Raw genomic sequence first — 19,997 nt, 5'->3', positions numbered from 1 at the left:
TTCAACTAAGCCAAAAAATAAATGAATTTATATTTTAATTGTAATTTTCACCCGAATTTGACTTCTGACGAAGTTAAAACTTATTTATCATATTCAGAAGCATGATCTTGATCAATGCTAGGTGGAAGGAACTTATCATGTTCAACAATTAAATTAAATATACTCCGTATGAACTTACGACTTATAAATTAAGTTTTAATTTCACCGGAAATCAAACTTAGGTAAATCCATGTATTTTTTGTCATAACTCCTTCAGTTTTTTAGTAGAAAATGAGGAATTGAGTATTGAAACACGTCCACTCAAAAGAAATTTGATGTATTTTAAGGCTTTCTTTAGGGTGAGAGTGAGGGTGTCTTTGAGGTTTAGCCGAAGGGATCAAATAAGTTCTTGAGATCAAAATTGTATCTATCAAATCTTCTCTATCATTCCTTATGTAAGTAAAGCTGAAAAGAAAAAAAATATATATATTCTGTCTATTTTACATGGAAAAACAGCTGAATCAATTACATGGGAATAAAACATGGCCCCAAGAAGAGAAAGGGGAAGAAGAGTTCCAATATGATCGAGCCAGCCGAGCCGAGGCGAGCTGAGCTGAGAATACTAACAGTTAAAACCCCGGCAAATAGAGAGGACGATGATGAGGATTAGGAGGAGGAGGATTCCGAGCACAACCAACTTTATTTTCATGTTTTGGTACCACATCTTTCGTCGGATTTGCGTCCCTTGCTTCTTGAACACTTGAGCCTGCAGAGACGAGGAAACGGGCTCAGAGCTTGTTTCAATCCATACAGAGCCTTTTTCATGCACTTGAATTCAAGAAAGGTGTGGCGAAGAAGAAAAAGGAAGAATAATAGCTCAACTCACCGATTCACGCAGGTCTTGAGCCTTGTCGTTGAGATCAGTTAGGTTTTGGCCTCTTTCTATTGTCTGCAAGATGCATGAAGGGTAAGAACACGAAAAATCTCAAATGCACGTGTCAAGATCACATAGATATGAAGCGTGTCGTGTGTTATTACTTGAAACGAAGAACGGCTTAAAAGCACTCAATATGCAGAATCATATCAAGATGGAGGGATAAATTATGTGTTACAAGAACTCCAACTCTCTCTAAGTCTCAATATATTCCACAATGTATTCATAAGAAGATAGAATAAATGTTCGAAATTCAACATAGTAATTAGTATCACCTCATTTTTGGTTAGTTTAAGGTTTGCATGTGAGTGAACTACAGGAGCCACAAAACTCGAAAATCAAACAAGTTATCAAATTATGATCGAAGCGAGATATTTAGCCTATTTAGAACCGCACTAAAAAGAAAAAGGTAGAAGAATTAAGCCTGTATTTAGCAAAAGCAGTAACATAACAAGCAGCAAAGAAGAGACGTCGTATATTTGTCGAGTGCAGTTCGTTTTGATTACCTTGTCTATATTCTCCAACATAATACTTTTGACTTCGGAAACTTGAGCTTTAACTTTCAATAGTTTCTCAATCTCATCAGCGTGATCGATGATATATTGCATGTGTTCTTTCATCAGAGGCCTGCATGACATTTCGAGTTACATATATATTTGTCCAATGCTCATGAAAAATACTAAAAAATAAGATCAATATTTTGTCTTTTGGGAGTGAGAATTTTACCCGAATTCTTTGTTGAGACTTTTTGCAACTGCTGTATCGGCCTTACCACCGCCATATCTTTTCCTGAAATCGGCTTTAATGCGTTCCAAAAGTGCGATTGAGATCTGTTTCCCTACGGATTCTTTGGCAACGACGCAGTAAGCTGCATGACAGGTAGGCATGGTGTCAAGCACTCTTAAAATAAACAAAGCAAGCAAGAGACATGGAACAGAAATAAGGTTTTAACTAAAGAAAACATCAGAAAACACCCAGCCGAGGTAAGAGAAATGTCAATTTTCAGAGCTCAATACAAAATTCTTTAATATCTGTTTCTTGAATTTGATAGCATTATATTATTTGCCTCTTTTTCAACATTTATACCATTTGAATAAAAGGAATGAAAACCAGCAAATAGCTTTTCAACACATAGCATATTAGCAATGATGCAGGGAAACGCCATGAGATCGTTTAAATGCTGGAGAAAATAGGCTGATGTTTTAGGCCAAAATCAGGCATCAATCATGAAAACCAACAAAAACTTAATAACAACAGACATCAGTGTACTGCAAAATCTCGTAATTTATCAACTTATATATATCAAACTTCTTATTTACATTCAACAGCTCTATAGTATTATCCCTCAATAAAGATTTATAACTTTGATGTGATTCAGATAGAACAGAAAGCAAGTTATTCAGAAGCTAATGATGTTAGAATTTTCCAAGATTTAACAAACACGAGTCTCGGTTGAACCATCACAACAACACTACGAGCAGTTCAAGATCATCCCAACTCCTAAATGGCATCTTGAATTACCTCTACAATCAGTCATTAATGGCTGAAACATAATCAACAATCACTTAATTCCCAATTATCAATTTATTCATAGAAACATCTGCAGCCATGGCATACATACCGGTCGCTTTCCTCCTTAGCTATACAAAATCAGACTCCAAAATTATCAAACTTCAAACCACAGATTTTTCAGTTCTAAAAAGCTTAAGCTTTTACCTTTTTGGCAAGAAATCTGCAAAATCAACCTATGTAGTATTGCTCTAGTTTTTCTTACCACAATTTAAACTTTCATATAACTCGACACCGAAACAATTGCGCATCTATAGAATCAAACTTAAGCAGCTCCGGTAACGCAAAAGATAGCAAATGAAAAATCAAGAAACATCAATCTTAGCTCTATAATTTGTCAACAATTTTCACCTGTCTAAAGTCAAGACCTTAACGGATCCAAAACCCAAATCTCGAAAACCAAGAAAGGGTACAAGAAATTTCCAAAATTGGCAAACTACCGAATTTTCTTGAAACTGTAACTTCCAGCTAAAGAAAGCAGTAAAATCTCAAGATTCCAGCTTCCTGCCTCAGATCCAAGAAAAACCCAATTCAAGTTCATCTCCAATACCCCTAAATTCCAACCCCAATCAACAAAGCCAATAACAGAAAAAAATTCAGACAGCCCAAATCATGCTACGCAAAAAAAACAAAAAAAAAAGAGAGGATTTTTACCGTATCCATCTTCAACTAAAAAGTTAAAAATGTGGTGATCACAGTTGTATGTGAACTTGTTGTTGGTCGACGGCAGCCGCTGCAAGCACTGAGCTGCGATCGCCGGAAAATTGCCGGTGAACTCGGTGTACTCCGCCAGCACCATCGTGCCACGCGCCACGAAGCTGTATATGAACGATTCCTGGCCCATGGCTGAGTCGACTCACCGATTCCTGCAGCGCTAATTTTGATCAACGATTTTACGAAACCCACCGCCGCAGCAGTCGAAAGTTGCTTTCTTTAACGTTGAACCGCCGCTTTTCGGTGGTGGGCTGCTTCTGATTGGCAGCTGCTGGTTTTTTTCGATTACTTTCTTGCTTTCGTTTTAATGTATTTTAAATTTGTTGTTGTATTTATTTATTTTTCTATGCTGTAAACTTTGTTATATAGAATCAATGAACCACGGGTGACGGGTGTGGTATTTTATAATTATAATGTCGTTTATATTAATTATGATTTCCACATTATAATACATTAATACCGAGTGAAATAATTGTTTTTAATTTCTTTTTTTGAATCGCCGAGTGATTACGTTTGAAAAGTTGATGAAAAATGGAAGTCCGAGTCTAATTTCTAGAATCCATAAATACATGGAGTATTTCAATAACATTTCCCTTTAATTTTCTTTTTATTTAAGATTGCTTCGAGATTGAAGAAAACGTGTTAGTATATTTATCAAGGACAATTTCTTTTATTTGTATTGTTTGTTTATTATAAGTTAAGATCTAGTACTATTTTGTACTTTATTTATAAACTTTAGGTTCGAAATTAAACGATTTTTCGATATTTATTGGGCAGCAAAATCATAAACTATTTCTTGATTGCTGCAAGATTTTGATAATTATATCAATTTAATTTCATATATGAATCTGATCACTTTACAATAAAGTTTCAGTAGTCAATAGTTTTTTTAAGGTATTATATACTCTATTATTATATTAACAAGCACAATTATATGCTAAAAAATTCTCTGTCCTTTTTTACAATTTCCCCATCTTCTTAATTTCCACGTCATTTACCTCTTTCTCTCTCGATTCTTTTTCTAGTTTCTATCTATTTTTCTCATTTCATTTTTTCTCAATGTTTATTGATAATATACTATCCACTCGTGCATAAAATTTTGGTTTCACTTTAAATTATGATTAATTTAAATAATATTGCACGGGTGTTATGTTATAGTTTATGTAATGTAATGTAGGAAACATAGAATTCTTTTGCTTTGCAATTAAGGTAGCTTATTAAAAATTTAAAATCGATTCTTTAATTGGACAAAGTAGAGTAGGGAAAGAATCAATTCAAAATACGCGGTACGGCGTCGTTCTGTTGAATATGCTATCATGAGATTTTTGTTTAATATAATTGCAGCAAGATTTTGTTGACTGGATTTTGAGACACAGATTTGTCTACAATAATTAAATTGTGTTTTCTCCTGACCATGAATCCTAACTTTGACCATTATTTTATGGAGGATGGAGACATCACTATATGTAAAAATATGTGAATATAATATAATGGACTATAGCCTGCTTTTGCATCTAGAATATTTTTTCATTTGTTTTATTTTATTACACGGCTGAAGTAACAGTTTTTTTTTTTTCAAGCTTGGGGTACCGTGAAGGAAATGAGATATTGTTGCTCCCTTGACCAATGTGCGAACTATGTTAACAAAATAAAATAGTTATATCATATATGTGTGTGCTATTGGTGATTTTTTTTATTTTTATTATGCAACCCGCACGCAAGCGGGACCTCAATACCACTCAACGGTGGGAAAACATCACCGCATGCAGGCGAGCTGCACAAAGGTGAGAACGCCAAGACCTATCACAAATGAGAATTTTTGAGTGCATCAGTTTTGCCACTAGAGCCCATTGGCGCTATTGGTGAATTCATTATAGAGAATTTTACTTTTGTACAATAATTTACAAAATCATATGTGACGATGATGCACAATCTTTATAAACAGGTTTTACACGACAAACTTAATACTAGTATTTAATTACGATTTTATCTGCTCTCCTAATGTCATATTACTAATTAATTGAATTGAGATTGTTGATAAAATAATAATATAGACGTTTTCTCGATGTATCAAAATTCGGGACGTTTTGGGCCTGTTGGCCAAAGGATAAATGATTCATGCCTAAGATCAAAGGTCTTAAATTTGAATTCTAGTATAGCACGATTTTTAAATTTTTATTTAATTTTATCAAAAAAAGGACGTCTCTTCTCATCAAGTTTTTATTTCACTTTTTTTATAATTTATTATTTTACTAAAGACCGATAAAAATTGAGGTTTTGTCTGATAAAGTCTTCCAAGTGAAGTATGCTGTGAGTTATTAATCGAGTACAAATATATGTAAAACATAAAATAGAAGGATTCTATCTTGAAATTTTAGAAGGTTTGATAAGACGAACAATAAATACAAAAAACTACTTTTTGTTTGTTTATCTTCGGAACAAAATAAACTTAAAATTGTGAGACAATAAACTGATTTTGCCCCACATGACCACTATGCCACATCCACAACACAATCTCTCTCAAAATTGTTTCTCTTGGGCTAGGACTCAAAACAGGCCCAAATGTTAGTCCAACATCAAAGCAGATTATATTGGGCCAACAACTCAATAGAAGGTGCAAGATATATTGGTATTGTTTAGACACGAAACAAGAATTTTCTTACTTCCTACCCCCCTCCATCCCACTTCAAATGATCAAATTTCTATGATTTTGAGTTATCTCACTTTAAATGACTCAATTCAAATTTAAAAATAATTATTTAAGAGTATAAATAAATAATAGTATTTTTTAAAATTATAATTTCAAGAGGAATCTGAATATAAAGTGGGAAAATATCACCGTACGCAGGCTGAAATACAACACCACATAAAGTGGGAAAATATCACCGCACGCAGGCATAAATAAGTAGATTATGACAAAAAATTTAGGAACACATAAAAAAAAAAATTGGGGCAAACTTTTTTAGAATGAATGAAGTATCTCATAAGTCATAACTACCATTAAATCCACAAACAAAATCTAATTATACCAAATAAGAAAACCTTTCCATAAAAAATAAAGTTAGAAGTTAGACTTCTAAGGAGATATTTACTTTGCATGATTGATAAAATGCGTGATTAAGTATTTTTATCCTCAAGAGTAAGATTTATCCAATTTCACCCTTTCAATAGGATAAAAATAAAATAAAATTAGCTTAAATAATAAAAATAATAAAAAACTTTGAGATAATCTCAATGTTCCAATTCATCAAAGTAAATAATTGATTAGCTTTACAATTTTTATCTATTAAGATTAATCCTTCAAAGTATATGCCCGCGAACAATTAGTAACGATAATTAAAATAAAGTTACTACTAGTTTGTTTGCTTGATTTTTTTTTTTTTTCATTTAATAGAAGATAGTTGGCAGAATAATTATTCTTAGGCAATTTTGTGAAATGGCTATGGAATAAGTTAAATGGCCAATGCCCACTGAAAACGCCTCATCATTATTTTGTGGAGTACCTTTGAAGATCTTATTTAATGAAATCATGTACTTCAACGGCTAGAATGCCAACATACTCATTCGATAAAAAGATCATTAAATTAATATATTTACATTTACTACCTAAATAAAACAGCGCTCAAGACATTTTATGTATTTTCGATGATAACATAATTCACATTCAGTGATATGTTTACAGTAAATTTAATTTATATCTAATTATATATATTTATATTTTTTATTCAATCTCATTATATATTTATAGTTGATGCTAATGGAATATAAATTTGCCCGCCCTAAGTTTGAACTCGAAATTCAATTTTTTTAAGGCAGTGGGTTTTTCTATTGCTTCAATAATTGTTGCTACAGCCTTTTTGAATACATCAGCTTTAAACCACAAAAATCACCTCCACATAAAACCTCAGATCCAAATCCATTCAATTTTTCTCCGATTAGCAGCAGATTTTCGGATGGAACAGCCGGAATCCGTTCCTCCTCTAGCTCCTCTCTCCGAGGTATGAAGCAATATTTCTATCTTCTTCTTTTTTTTTTTTTTTTTTTTTCTTTTCCATTTGTTTGTTTGCTTAATTGCTTGTATTAGTTAGTCATTGTGCCCTTAATTTTTCAGAAAAAGGAGAATGTAACGCCGATGAATCCTAAGATTGCGGTAACGATTGCAAATCTATGTTTTTATTTCGGGTTTTAGATAGTGTTTGAGTTGGAATATTATTTTTGAATTTGGGAATTGCAGGAACTGGCTGAATCGCGGCAGGAGCTTGTCAGCAGAATACATAATCTTAAACAGGTTTTCTACACACCATTTTTCGCTCGTTGATGCGTTTTTTAGCTTTCCAGTTTAATTTAATTATTCGTTTAGTTTTGGGGATCATAGTGAAGAAATTAACAAGCCTACTTTATGTAAATGAAGTATTTGGGACTGGTTAACTGAATTAATACTAATTGTTTGATATGGTATTTGTATTAACATGTGATCGAGTTGTGCTCTGTTTCTTGATTTTGGGTTCAGTAATTTCTTAACTTGTTCCTTTTCTTGCAAAAATTAGGACCTCCAAAACTGGAGAATGAAGCTGGACACTCAAGTTAAGGTTTACCGTGATGTAAGTATTAGTAGTTCTTTTGGAGATAATGCATGATCTTGATGAGTTGCTATGTCTTTGTAGTTTGTAGTCTATCCTTCTAGTTTAGTTATGGACCTTATGGTCTTAGTCTTAAAGATTGCATATGCTGTTTCTATTCCTTGTGGGGTTGTAAAATGAAACAGAATTTGGTAGTTTGAATGAAGTTACTGGCAACATTATGCTACATGCATTTTGATGATGTCAAGAATGAGTTTTTATCTTATTGTCTAACTACAAAAGATTCTACCTTTTAGTGCTTAGGATGTAATTAGACTAACTCTTGCTCAAGTGTGATGTACATGTTAAGACATGAAACCTACATGATCAATCAATGAAGGTGAGCTTAAATCAGATACATGTTAGTCCAAACAATAGAATAAGTGTTGGGTGATTGGAGACCGTGAGAGTGATGTGGAACTCTGTGAATGGCTCAACAGGCAAAAGAAGGTGGATGTTGTTGTTGTGCCACCTGTGATAAATATTAGTGTTTGAGTACCATTAAGGCAATAACCACCTCCGGAAAAAACTCCAATTTTTTATTGGTGTGCTCATCTTTTTTTTTTGGATAAATTACACAAGGAAATAAAAAAGTAAAACGGTGGACTCGAACCCAAGACCTTGGGCATTAATCACCTTACTGCTAGGCCAACACACGCACACTAGTGTGCTCATCGTCGTGTTTACGTGTGTTGGCCCAGGAGTAGAGTGGTTAATGCCTAAACTAAAGGTCTTGGGTTTGAGTCCACCATGACTCGGTCTTTAAATTTACTAATTTAATTGTTAGTTTATAAAAAAAAAGACTCCTACGCTGTTCTTGAAGTGTTCAAAGGTGTGAGGATCTGGAACTCCTACGCTGTTGTGCTTGTATGTCTCAGCCTAGAAATCACAAAATTGTCTGGTCATAGCAATAAGAATCTTTCTTTGCATCTAATGGTAGATGAATTTGATACTTGAATTTTCCATGCGATCCAGTAATCTGCTTCCTTTATTCCTGCAGGAGCTCTCAGAGCTCAAGAAGTCGCTAAATACTGAAGTTGATCAGCTCCGAACAGTCAGTGGCCCTCCTATTCTTCATACTTGTGCCTTACATGTAAAATTACATGCACTTATCACATGTTTGTTTGTTTGATGAACAAAGGAATTTCAAGAACTGAGGACTACTCTCCAACAGCAGCAGGAAGACGTCGCAACCAGCCTAAAAAATCTAGGGGTCAGTATGATGCCAACATGTCATGGATTCTTTATTTAGTTTATTATGAGATTTTTGCAAACGCTCAACTCCATTCATTCGAATTTTTCTTAGCTGCAGGACGATGTAGGAGAAGCAAAGGAGGTCGGAGGCACGAGTGACGTAGAAATCAGCAAGATTATAGATCAAGGTTCACCAAAAGATGAGGGTAAAGCAACTCATGATTCATGAACAGATTGAATATTTCTTCATTGTTTCTGTGTACTACTATTGGGATGCCACCCCAGATTTTTATGTCTCTGAACTCTCATCTCAATTTTCATCATGTGACATTAGTCCTTTATCACTAATAGTGATATGCTAGTATATTTTCATCCTTCTAAATTTGAATTCTTTTTTCCATTTTCTCTAGTCATTTGAAATTGTGGTGGGAGTATCTTTCAAGCAAATTTGTTTCTTCTTGGCCTTTCTCTGCTGATTAATTCTCACAGTTGTCAATGCGTGGAAAAATGGATTGGCTTCTGTTTGGCAATATCCTCATTTACTGCTATTCGGAATTCATTTGTTTTTGCATTGTGAGTTGTAAACAAATCATTCATTTATTAGCTCTAGACCCCTTTCACACATTTCAAAGGCAAGCAATATTCAAATTTTGATGGAGACAACGATAAGATATACCCCCCCAGCCCCCACCCCTCTCTCTCTCTCTCTCTCTCTCACACACACACACACACACACACACACATACAAGCACATTAAAGAAGGGGAGGGGCTGTGTGTTGACCTGCCTTTGATGATTTAGTAGGTGGCGTTGGAATAAGAGGCAGAAGTTATTTCCAAAGTTGAGAGAATTTGAATATATAGAAATTTGATTTATAAAGCAAGCTTATTATAGATATTATATTCATCAGCAATATCTAATTGTACAAAGGTTGTGTCATTGTGTGTACGATGGCTTACTTGGTGCAAGTGACTCAACAGTGAATAGTCACCAAAGAATGATAGAGAAGCAACCTATTTATCTTCAATATTTTTACCATGTAATAATAGCCTTTTAAGTTAATAGGTGGCGCCGTTTGCCACGGCCATGGTACTGTGCGATTTGAATACCAATTGAAATTGAATAATTGAGTGAATAACACCATTTATTTATGATCATGAAATGCGAATGAAAGCTTGGAATTACGTATTGATATGATAAAATCTTAAATGGGTTGAACAAGTGCACCTACAAACTTAAATACAGATGGTTAGGAATTCCTCCCCCCCCCCCCCAAAAAAAAAGAAAGAGAGAGGTGAAAATCGTCTCAATATTCACATAGTCCACTTTTATTTTGCATGTGGGATAGATTTATGTTTGAAAAATAAATAAATTATAAGTAATTAACTTTTTATTGTGCTTCGGCTATTCTATAACGTTTATCTTATTATATTATCATATTCCACTTCACCAATATATAGCATGTATATATGCATGATTTTACTAAATAGGCGTATAAGAGTATGATACTCCGCACACATAGTAGTAAAATATAAGGCTGCGTTTACTTTGATGGATAAATTTATCTATGGAAAATGATGGATAACAAAAATTTATGCCTTTAAATGTCTCTTTTCTTTTCCAATATTTGACACAAAAACATTTTTCCTTCCTTATTTTCACTTCAAAGGTGGATAATATTATCCCTCCATTTTTGGTGTGATAATATTATTTACCTTTGAAGTGAAAATAAGGAAGAAAAAATGCTCTTGTGTCAAATGTTGGAAAAGAAAGGAGACATTTTAAGGCATAAATTTTTGTTATCCATCATTTTTTATGGATAAATTTATCCATCAAAGTAAACGCAGCCTAAGATGTAACACAAATATGGTACTCCCTCCGTCCCAAGGTAAGTGAGACCTTTTTTTTGGGCACGGAAATTAAGAAAAGTGTATTTTGTGTGTAGGTGAAAAAGTGAAAAGGTGTTTAAAGAGTAAAACTTTTACCAAAAAGGGAAAGAGTCTCACTTATGGTGGGACACCCAAAATAGAAAGAGTCTCACTTACAGTGGGACGGAGGGAGTAAAAGATTATGATATTATTATATGCAAGTATATTTAAAGTACGTAATAAAAGACTCATAAAATGAAGGAACATTTGATATACAAATACTCAACTCAAATATACCTTCTCTCGTAATATAGTTATCAACATTTGATATACATGAATGATGAAGAGCATCGCTTAATATTCTTAAATAGAAATCTCGTCTTTGGACTTTGGCGGTGCGTGGGTAGTATCGTCATTTTCAAAAATTAGAGTGCACTTGACTTCCATCTATTGACACAAATTAAGTAGTAACTCTCTCTACTCTCTCCTTGGTTCTTACACTCTCATTCCTCACTCGCTTCTTCATTCATCACACTCCAAAATCCAACACTTCTCTGCAACCCCTCTCCCCCCTCTCATGGCGTCTGGGCAAGCAGATCAGGAACCCTCACAACCCCCTCTTCAATACCAGGTGAAATCAACATGCTAGATTTTTTTTATTTAAAAAAATAAAATAATAATCACTTCTTTCTTGCCACCTTTTTGTGTTATAGCATGTGTTCTAAGCTCTCTCTCTCTCTCTCTCGATTTTCAGACATGGGTTCTGAAAGTTTCCATCCACTGTCAAGGCTGCAAAAGGAAAGTCAAGAAAGTGCTTCAAAGCATCGAAGGTTACAACGTTTGTGATTACTAATCTTTTTTTGTTCCCCTAATATTTGCATGTTTGAAAGATTTGAGGAAATTGGTACTTAAAAAAAAAAATCTTTGTTTTGTTAGGTGTTTATACAATAAATATTGAATCCCAGCAGCAAAAAGTTACGGTGACCGGCAACGTCGACGCGCAGACCCTGATCAAGAAGCTGGTGAAAACCGGCAAGCATGCAGAGCTCTGGCCGGAGAAGCCCGCCGCCGGCAAGGAGAAGAAGAAAGAAAAAGGAAACGAGAAAGACACCGAGCCAAAGAGCGGCGAAAACAGCGAAGAGGAAGAGGAGGAGCAAACGCCGGATAACGGCAACGTTAACGGCGGTAATCTTCACGTCAAGATCAGCTCCCCGAGGCTCGCCGGCGGAAACGGCGGAGCTACGGTCAAGTTCATGGTCGAGCAGCCGCCGGGAAATTCCTCCGCCGGGGAGAAACCCCCGCCGCCGGAGAACAAAGGCGGCGGCGGTAAAAAGAAGAAAAAGCGAGGGCGAAAAGGGAATAACAGTAATAATAACAATAACATTAGTGGTGGGAACAATGCGGGACCATCGTGTAATGGTGCGGCGTCGGGCACGGGATTGGAGATTCCGAGGGTGGGATTCACGCAGGCCGTTGATCAGATCAATCTCAGCCCTCCAACACAGAGTGCGTATCATTATCCGCACCCGGTTTATGCTGCGCCGCAGCAAGCGTACGTGGTGAGCTACAATGCGGCGTATCCCACCGTAGCGGGTGCGCCGGGGTACTACGTGCCTCCTTCCCCGTACGCCTACGTGTATGGGCAGATGGAGGATTACGCGGCGCAATCGCAGCCGTTGGATTCGTTCGAGATGTTGAGCGACGAGAACCCTAATGGATGTTGCATCGTGTGATCAAATTTCATGTGTTTTTTTTGCCTTTTGTTGGAATGTATATAGAGAATTTTGATGTGGTGGTTGAAATGATATGTAGTGTCTAAGGTTGCATTAAAATATTTTAATGCTCATTTTGTAGTGGAGTTTGAGTTTAAAAATTATCTAGATGTAATATGGAAATATATCAATATATATGGTATAGTCTTTTATTACAAATCATATTTTTATTTTGAATTGTTATATGTAGATATACTAATTGGACCATCCCATTTAGTTTTGGTTTTTTTTTTTTTTTTTGATTTAATTGTACTAGAGTTATTTTTGCCATTCAGCTTCGTGCTAAATCTAATTGGACTCTGGACTATTTTTGGTTAGCTCTAATTCAGACAACAAACAACTCATTTCATGATATGACAAAAAAATAAAAATAAATATAAAAATAAAAATTTTATTTTCACATTTTGAAATTTCTTCCTTTATTGTTGTCTTCAACATTTACTATCTTTTTAATGGACATAAACTATTAATAAGTTTTCAACTAGAATAATATTTGTTCTTGTATTCTTGTATCACAATTAATTACTCTCTTCGTCCCAAACGAAATGTCCTGTTTTCTTTTTTGGGCTGTCCCAAACGAAATGTCTTATTTCCTTTTTTGGCAATACACTCTCTCTCTCTATACTTAATATTTAAATAATTTCCACCAACCCACTTTATCTACTTTATACACATTTCTTAATCTCCGTGCCGAAAAGAAATAGGCCATTTCGTTTGGGACGGAGGGAGTATTAATTATTTATGATAAAATAATTTTTGACATCTCGTACTTCATTATATCATACAGGGTTGTCCTTTCCATGAAAATTGAAAAGGATAGGGCAAAAGCCTAGGCCCCCCAAAATTTGCGGGGCTCCAAATTTGAAAAATAAATTTATTAAGGATTAGTTGTCTATAAAATACTAAACTCTTAACAAATTCTAATTTTTCAAATAAATTATAATGGGTATCGTGGTAAGTGTTGAACTTTCATTAATATAAACTTTAAAAAGTAACATGCCATGTTAGCATTAAATTTGTTCAAAATCTTGATTGATAGTAAAATAAAATTAAATCAATAGATCATTAATTATCATGTTACATTTTAAAGTTTGATGTGACGTAAGTTCAGTAATTACCATGATTCCTTTTAAAGTTTGTATGCAAAATTAGAATTTGATAAAAGTCCAGTATTTTACAAGCAATTAACTCATTTATTAATTATAATGTATTATTGTAAGTGTTACAAATGTATTTACTATCAGATATAAAATCCATAGGTTATTTTTTTTAGTTTGGTACTTTACATAATATTTCTATTAGTAGAATATAGTTAAGTGACTTCAACAACAAAAAAATCCACTAAAATTGACAAAATCACGGAGTATTTATTTTCAACAATATCCCAAAAAAGATTAAATGAGCTGGCAATTTTTTTCAATGAGATATTAGAAAAATGTGATCTTGAAGATGTTAGTGATAATTTTGCTTCTCAAAATACTAAGCGATCTAAATTAACTCAATAATATTTGACCACATATTTTTAATTTTTTTGCACTTTTGATTAATATTAAAATTATATAGTCACACAAGCATGTAAGACCAATATGTACAATTTCTAAATGATAGTAATAAAAAATTTGAAGTTTTATTTCTCAAAAAGCCTTTTTTTTTTTTTTTCATTTTCGCCTAGGACCTCTGAAATATCCGTAACAAAGCATCGGGTCACTTATCAGTTATGATATGCAATGCACCAAATAAATAGGAGATGGAACATTATGCCCAGGAATCATATCTCCATTGAAAGTGAGGGAAACTTTTGCAGGCACTTGATGATGGGCGACGAACAATTCTGCATCGCCAATCAATACAGAATATTCACAATCTACCCTATATTTTACCCAACATATTATACACAACTTGTTTTTGGAACAACCTTAAAATAAACATCATTAACATGACAACTGGTTGGCAAATGCTCAAATTCCAACAAAACCCTCTTCTCTTTTTTGACCTATGATTTCCCACAAAATATATATCAAACATCCATAGAGTTGGCCCCACTTAAAGCTTCCGTGAAAATACTGCACTGAACGTATAAAATTGATGTATTCGTCATGAAATTAACTGCACTATATTAGAGCCAACCTAGAATGCAACCGGGTCACGAACAACCCTAGAGTATTGCACGATACGAGCACAAGCTTACACATCCTATGGGCCCGTGGCGTACGACGTGGTTTTCCCGCTCGATTGTTCAGAACTAAGTGACTTTAGAACATTACAAAGTCAATTACAATGAGATCATGAACCATTTTGCCGTACAAAAAGGTGGTGATATCTCAAATTGGGCCCAAAAAACTAATCTTAAATGATCCAATGAAACACAAAGGGCATAAAAAGCATATATAAAAGAGTGGTCTCTAATCTCTATTCCACTCTCACCAAAGCCTTAATAGGTCGAGAAGTCGCACCGGCACAAGGAATCGAGCATAAAACGAAAAGCATCTCGTTTTATGCTTGTACATAAGAGATATCAGAAACCAAAGAGATTCTTCACATTACTAGAAACAGAACCACCTTTCTACAAATGCGATTTATATCCATAAAAATTATTCCACAAATCCAATCATCTTCATCGTCAAGCTTCTTGACTGTGCATAAAAAAAGAAGCAAAAAGGAATGGCCAGTTTGCAGATGAAGACATATTCATTCCACATACAAAAAAAATCATCGTGCAAACAAACGATTTTTGCAACTAACAACAACACGTTATAAGAAGATATGTACGTCCCGAGTTTATTGCAAACCTTTTATCTAAGGAGGAAGGAATCTAAAGCTAAGAAGCTGCAAAAAGTTTGACCTGGTCTGTTTCAAAGACACAGCGTTGACGCCTTCGAGGTGCGTTTGTTCGTCCCCAAGACGATGACGATGACTGTGACGTCGTCATGATATTTCCGCCTTCGGCCAGCAGGGATGCTCATCAGCTCCTCCATGCTAAAACCTGTAGTGTAATAATATAATATAATAGATTTAATATTTTCAGCAAAGTCATGCAACTGAAAAGTGAGACTTATTCAAGATTTTTGCTTAGTTCAATTATTGTTTGGTGCAGATGATGTAATATCAAACTAGACAACAAATCTAATAAATTATGCAAGTTGAAAAGATGATAATTTAATCTGGCCTACCCTACAATACTGCTGTCGTAGAACCATTACAATATAATTTTGAAGCAGGAAGTCAATACTCGAAAAAGGAAGTGACGATGTCGTTTTTCAGGAGGCAACAACTATTGAATAGTCTAGGTGACATAAGCGAATCGAGTAGTTCGACTTAAGAAATATTAGCAGAATAGTATATTTTTTGCGATGATTGCAAGCAGCGAATTATTTGAATTATTACATACCGCATTTTGATGAAAAAATATAATAACCTACAAGCAAGAGTCATCAACCTAAATCACATCAAAATGAAATATTAAACAAAATAGAGGTGATGATCACATACCTGCTGAATCTGCTGCTCTTGCAGCGAGCTGCTCGACAAGGAACTTTGCTGGATCACCAGAGGGGTTCTTTAGCATATACAAATGCACGAGATTCACGACTTCATCATTGCTGAAGAAGTCAAACAAGCCATCACTCCCCAGCACAACGAAGTGATCAGAGTCCGATACTTCGTGTGCGATAAGAGATGGTTCGAGAGATACATAAGGAGGACTTATGAGATTACGGACTCTAAGAATACCCATCAAAGCATCGTTCATGTCTTTCTGCAGAAAACAAGAGTCGAATGATAAGATATAACGAAGAGTATAAGCGATTAAACGAATGAACTAGGTTGTCCAAAGTCGTACCTTTTTCAAGTAACCAACCCCAAAGGCCCTTGTCACCTTTAGCTTTCCTTTCACTTTTCCAGCCACAAGTGTAGAAGGGTCGTCGGGATGTTCATTCAGAAGTCGGATTCTTTCATCTTCGTTGTCGACAGTATGGCTATCGGTGAGCTGGACAGCTCGCAGCCCCTCACTGCCCCTTGTGTCATTCCCTTTATCATAGGTAGCCAAGACTGCTCGACTATCACCAAGATTGAGCAAGTACAAGTTTTTCCCGTGGAGTAGAGCGAGCAACACGCAAGATCCTATAGATACTAAATCGGGACGGTCATCCATTTCCTGTTCGACCATGTGCAGAAACTCACTTTCCGCTTGATTGAGGGCGTGTTGAAGGCTGCTAAGCACGCTCTGCTTGAACAATCTGTCCCCATTTTGCGTGTACAAACAATCAGTGCCCTTCGACAAATCCTGATCCAGATCCCAGTCTAGCAAGTTAAGGTGAGCAGTGATTGTCTCATACAACGTCCCTGCCAGAAAATCAGCTGCGTCCCTTCCATTAAAGCCGTCGTAGATACCGCAAAAGAGCCAACCATTCTCTTCGGAGCAAACAGCTTGAACTCTGTCTTCGCCAGCTGCGCCTCCAGCTATTTGCAATTCCATAGCATTGAGAAAGCTTTCGCTTCTAGATGGAGCGCTCATGGACTTGAGTGAAAAGGAATCATAATCAAGTGTCTCACTTGGTGAGGATGGGCTAAAACTCAAGATCGACATGCTGCTCTGGAGAGAAGACGACAGTAGGTCCATCTTCGTTAGAGATGGTATCCTCCGGAATGAATTGGGAGAGTCCAGAGTCGGGAGTATCTCGGAGGCAATCAGCCCGTTGCAGATATTTGTGTTAGCTAATGTAGCATTAGCACTCAATGCAGCACCGGAGAGGCAAGAGAAAGAACTACTGGCTCTCCGGAGTCCACCAGAAGACGGGATATCAATATAATTAGGCCTATCCCAAGAACTATCATTCTCACCATTGCAATGATAGCCAAAACTGACTTTAATCTCTCCTTCAGAATTGCTTATGGTTTCACCATGCATCATCATAGCTAATAAGCAAAAAAACGCAAAGATCTTTATCCGGTGCATTCAAACTTAAACATACAAGTGCAGGGAAATATGCCACAACTATACCATAGGTCACTTAAAAGATGGAATTTATTGTATAAATATACTAAGGAGATGTTACAGAGAAGCCATGTCTACTTTTTCGTGATTGATCGCTCAATAGAGAAGCGACATCTACTTTTTCATAATCGGTTTTCTCAGACAACAAAATGCTGACGAAATACCTGCAGCCCGAATTGGCACTATATGGAAATACATGGCAAATAATACACTTCTTGAAGACTTGAGCAGAATATATTCACTTAACATAGTGAAGATAGGATCTTCAGCAGATCAAGGAACTTTCACGAGCAACGAGTTCATTATTACTATAACCGAAAGAAAATTATCTTCTCGAGAACAACTGAACATTCAATGGAGAATCAAGCCAGAAACTATAGAGATCAAATCTTGTTATTTCTCTAAATTAAGTCCTAAAACATGATTATGTACACGAGGCTGATTAAAATGCAAACAAGATTGTCGAAAAATAACAACTTTATCACTATCTTGGGAATTACATAAGTATAGGTCATCAGAATCTTATTGCTAAATTGGAACATACCCTCAAGAAACATGAATTTGTGCTAATATTTTCTCTAAATTTATTGAAAATTCTCCAGAGAAAACAAGATCTAATTTTTTCAGATATACAGCTGAAATCACACGATGTTCAATTTATAGCCGTATACAGAATACGTCTTTGATAACATAAAATTTCTCTATTGAAATCAATCAACCAATCAAATGAAAATTCACGCAATCCAAACTACTCTCTAAAGGAGAAGATCAAAACGGCTAAACACAAAACACTAAAAACAGCAAATTCAACAAAAATAAATAAACACAATCCCATCACTCCATACCACAAAAATAACTCAAATTTTATAAATAATACACAACTCACCTTCTTGATTGTATTTGCAATCAAGAATCCACACAAAAACCTTCAAACCTCAGAATGCCAACTCTCTCTCTCACTCTCGAGAATTCCCAATAAATGAAAAGGGATGCGGTTGATGAATATGTAAAACTGTGAGTAGCCCCAACACGCACACACACACACTGTGGGAAAGTGCAATAAAGCACAAAGGTAAATCTTTTTTAGAAGTATTAGCACTACACAAGAAGAGAGAGAAAGGGAGAGAGAGGGGTGGACGGAGAGGAGGGAGCGTGCTAAATATAGTGGAAATTTGAAGGGTGGTGTTTCTGGCTGGAGAGAGAGGTCAAAATGTGCTATGATTCACCAATACCGGTATCAAGAATCAGTCTTTTGTGGGTATTAGGGAATTTTGCTGAATCCCTTAGGAAAAATATTTCCTCCTTTTTCTTTGCAAAAGAATTTTTTTTCTCCTCTCTTTCTTCTCCTCTTCTTTGGACTCAGTTAAACTCCCCCTCTTTTCCAGATGCTCATCAACTCTCTCCACTCTTTTTTCCCCCCGCTCTCTCTCTCTCCACTTTCTCTCACCTCTCTCCTTTTGTTGAGGCTAATTTATTTTCAGCGGCGTCCGTTCAACACAGGCTATAAAAATCAAATCTTTTTTTTTGTTTAATGTAACATAAAACTTAAGTCTTGATATCAAAAAATCAAAATAAAAAGTCAGCTTTAATTTCTTATTGGGCTTTAAGTAACCATTAACATCTAAGACAATCATTAGCGTTAATCTGATTTATGAGGAGCTGGATATGCATTAAAAAATTGTATACTTACGTTTGAATGTGTGCAAGTGGAGTAAACAATTTATTGCTACGTAGGTAAAAGACAAATATCTTTCTTGTTTGATTTAATTTACGCACCACCATAAATATTCCATTTTTGTTCTTAGCCCTATTGTCTCGATGAAAACATCTGGATTGTAGAAACAGCAACGTGTTGAAACTTTTTGTTTCAACAAATTATACAAAGAAAGTCATTTTCCACTTCGCAAGTTTGTTTATAACTAGCTTTTCAAGCTATGAAGGGACTCTTCGGAATTTAGGATTTTGGATTTGATTCGATAAAGACGAATATGAAGTTTAAAGACAGACGATATTTGTCATAAATTAGCATTATTATTTATTCGTAACAAGAAAGTCTGGATAATATGTATTTAATTTTGAAATGGAATATTATTGGATTTTTTATAACACTGTATAATATATTTTGGACGCACAGCCGTAATGTTCATGAAATAAATTAATAAATTAGAGAAGGAATATTTAATTAATTTCTTAAAGTAATAATTTTATTTTCACACAGTTAATGTAATAATAGTAATGAATACTATCAGATTGTTTATTTGTTCAGAAGGAAAATAACTTAAGATCATTCAAAACGAAATGGTCTAAGAAAAAATTAAAACAAGCATCTAAGAGCACTCCCAGCAGAAATCCTAAA

At 35.1% G+C, this 19,997-nt stretch overlaps 4 protein-coding genes across 5 annotated transcripts; 2 read left to right on the top strand and 2 right to left on the bottom strand.

Moving 5' to 3' along the window:
* Positions 1-400: 400 nt before the first annotated feature.
* LOC130991894 (vesicle-associated membrane protein 724) lies at positions 401-3,697 on the bottom strand. Its single transcript, XM_057916343.1, has 5 exons — positions 3,137-3,697; positions 1,640-1,781; positions 1,420-1,540; positions 866-928; positions 401-745 (listed from the first exon to the last, which is right to left on the bottom strand). The coding sequence occupies exons 1-5, from the start codon at positions 3,324-3,326 to the stop codon at positions 602-604; spliced, it is 660 nt and encodes a 219-aa protein (XP_057772326.1). The 5' UTR covers positions 3,327-3,697; the 3' UTR covers positions 401-601.
* A 3,049-nt stretch (positions 3,698-6,746) lies between these two features.
* On the top strand, positions 6,747-9,391 carry LOC130991920 (uncharacterized). Of its 2 annotated transcripts, none has more exons than XM_057916374.1 (7): positions 6,747-7,194; positions 7,308-7,346; positions 7,431-7,484; positions 7,744-7,797; positions 8,816-8,869; positions 8,957-9,028; positions 9,128-9,391. In XM_057916374.1, exons 1-7 carry the CDS (start codon positions 7,150-7,152, stop codon positions 9,236-9,238), a joined length of 429 nt encoding a protein of 142 aa, XP_057772357.1. In that variant the 5' UTR covers positions 6,747-7,149; the 3' UTR covers positions 9,239-9,391. The 2 variants fall into 2 exon arrangements, with proteins under 2 accessions (XP_057772357.1, XP_057772356.1); XM_057916373.1 differs by having other exon boundaries at positions 9,122-9,391.
* Positions 9,392-11,237: 1,846 nt separating this feature from the next.
* LOC130991877 (heavy metal-associated isoprenylated plant protein 35-like) lies at positions 11,238-12,807 on the top strand. Its single transcript, XM_057916316.1, has 3 exons — positions 11,238-11,507; positions 11,631-11,706; positions 11,813-12,807. The coding sequence occupies exons 1-3, from the start codon at positions 11,454-11,456 to the stop codon at positions 12,607-12,609; spliced, it is 927 nt and encodes a 308-aa protein (XP_057772299.1). The 5' UTR covers positions 11,238-11,453; the 3' UTR covers positions 12,610-12,807.
* Positions 12,808-15,317: 2,510 nt separating this feature from the next.
* LOC130991836 (probable protein phosphatase 2C 40) lies at positions 15,318-19,282 on the bottom strand. The gene is made up of 4 exons (XM_057916246.1): positions 18,528-19,282; positions 16,487-17,562; positions 16,138-16,402; positions 15,318-15,631 (listed from the first exon to the last, which is right to left on the bottom strand). The coding sequence occupies exons 2-4, from the start codon at positions 17,558-17,560 to the stop codon at positions 15,501-15,503; spliced, it is 1,470 nt and encodes a 489-aa protein (XP_057772229.1). The 5' UTR covers positions 17,561-17,562; positions 18,528-19,282; the 3' UTR covers positions 15,318-15,500.
* Between the last annotated feature and the right edge of the window lie 715 nt (positions 19,283-19,997).

The sequence above is a fragment of the Salvia miltiorrhiza genome, chromosome 7 (assembly GCF_028751815.1).
Source record: "Salvia miltiorrhiza cultivar Shanhuang (shh) chromosome 7, IMPLAD_Smil_shh, whole genome shotgun sequence".
In the NCBI taxonomy this organism is placed as follows: domain Eukaryota; kingdom Viridiplantae; phylum Streptophyta; class Magnoliopsida; order Lamiales; family Lamiaceae; genus Salvia; species Salvia miltiorrhiza.
This window is presented reverse-complemented; position numbering and strand designations above follow the sequence as displayed.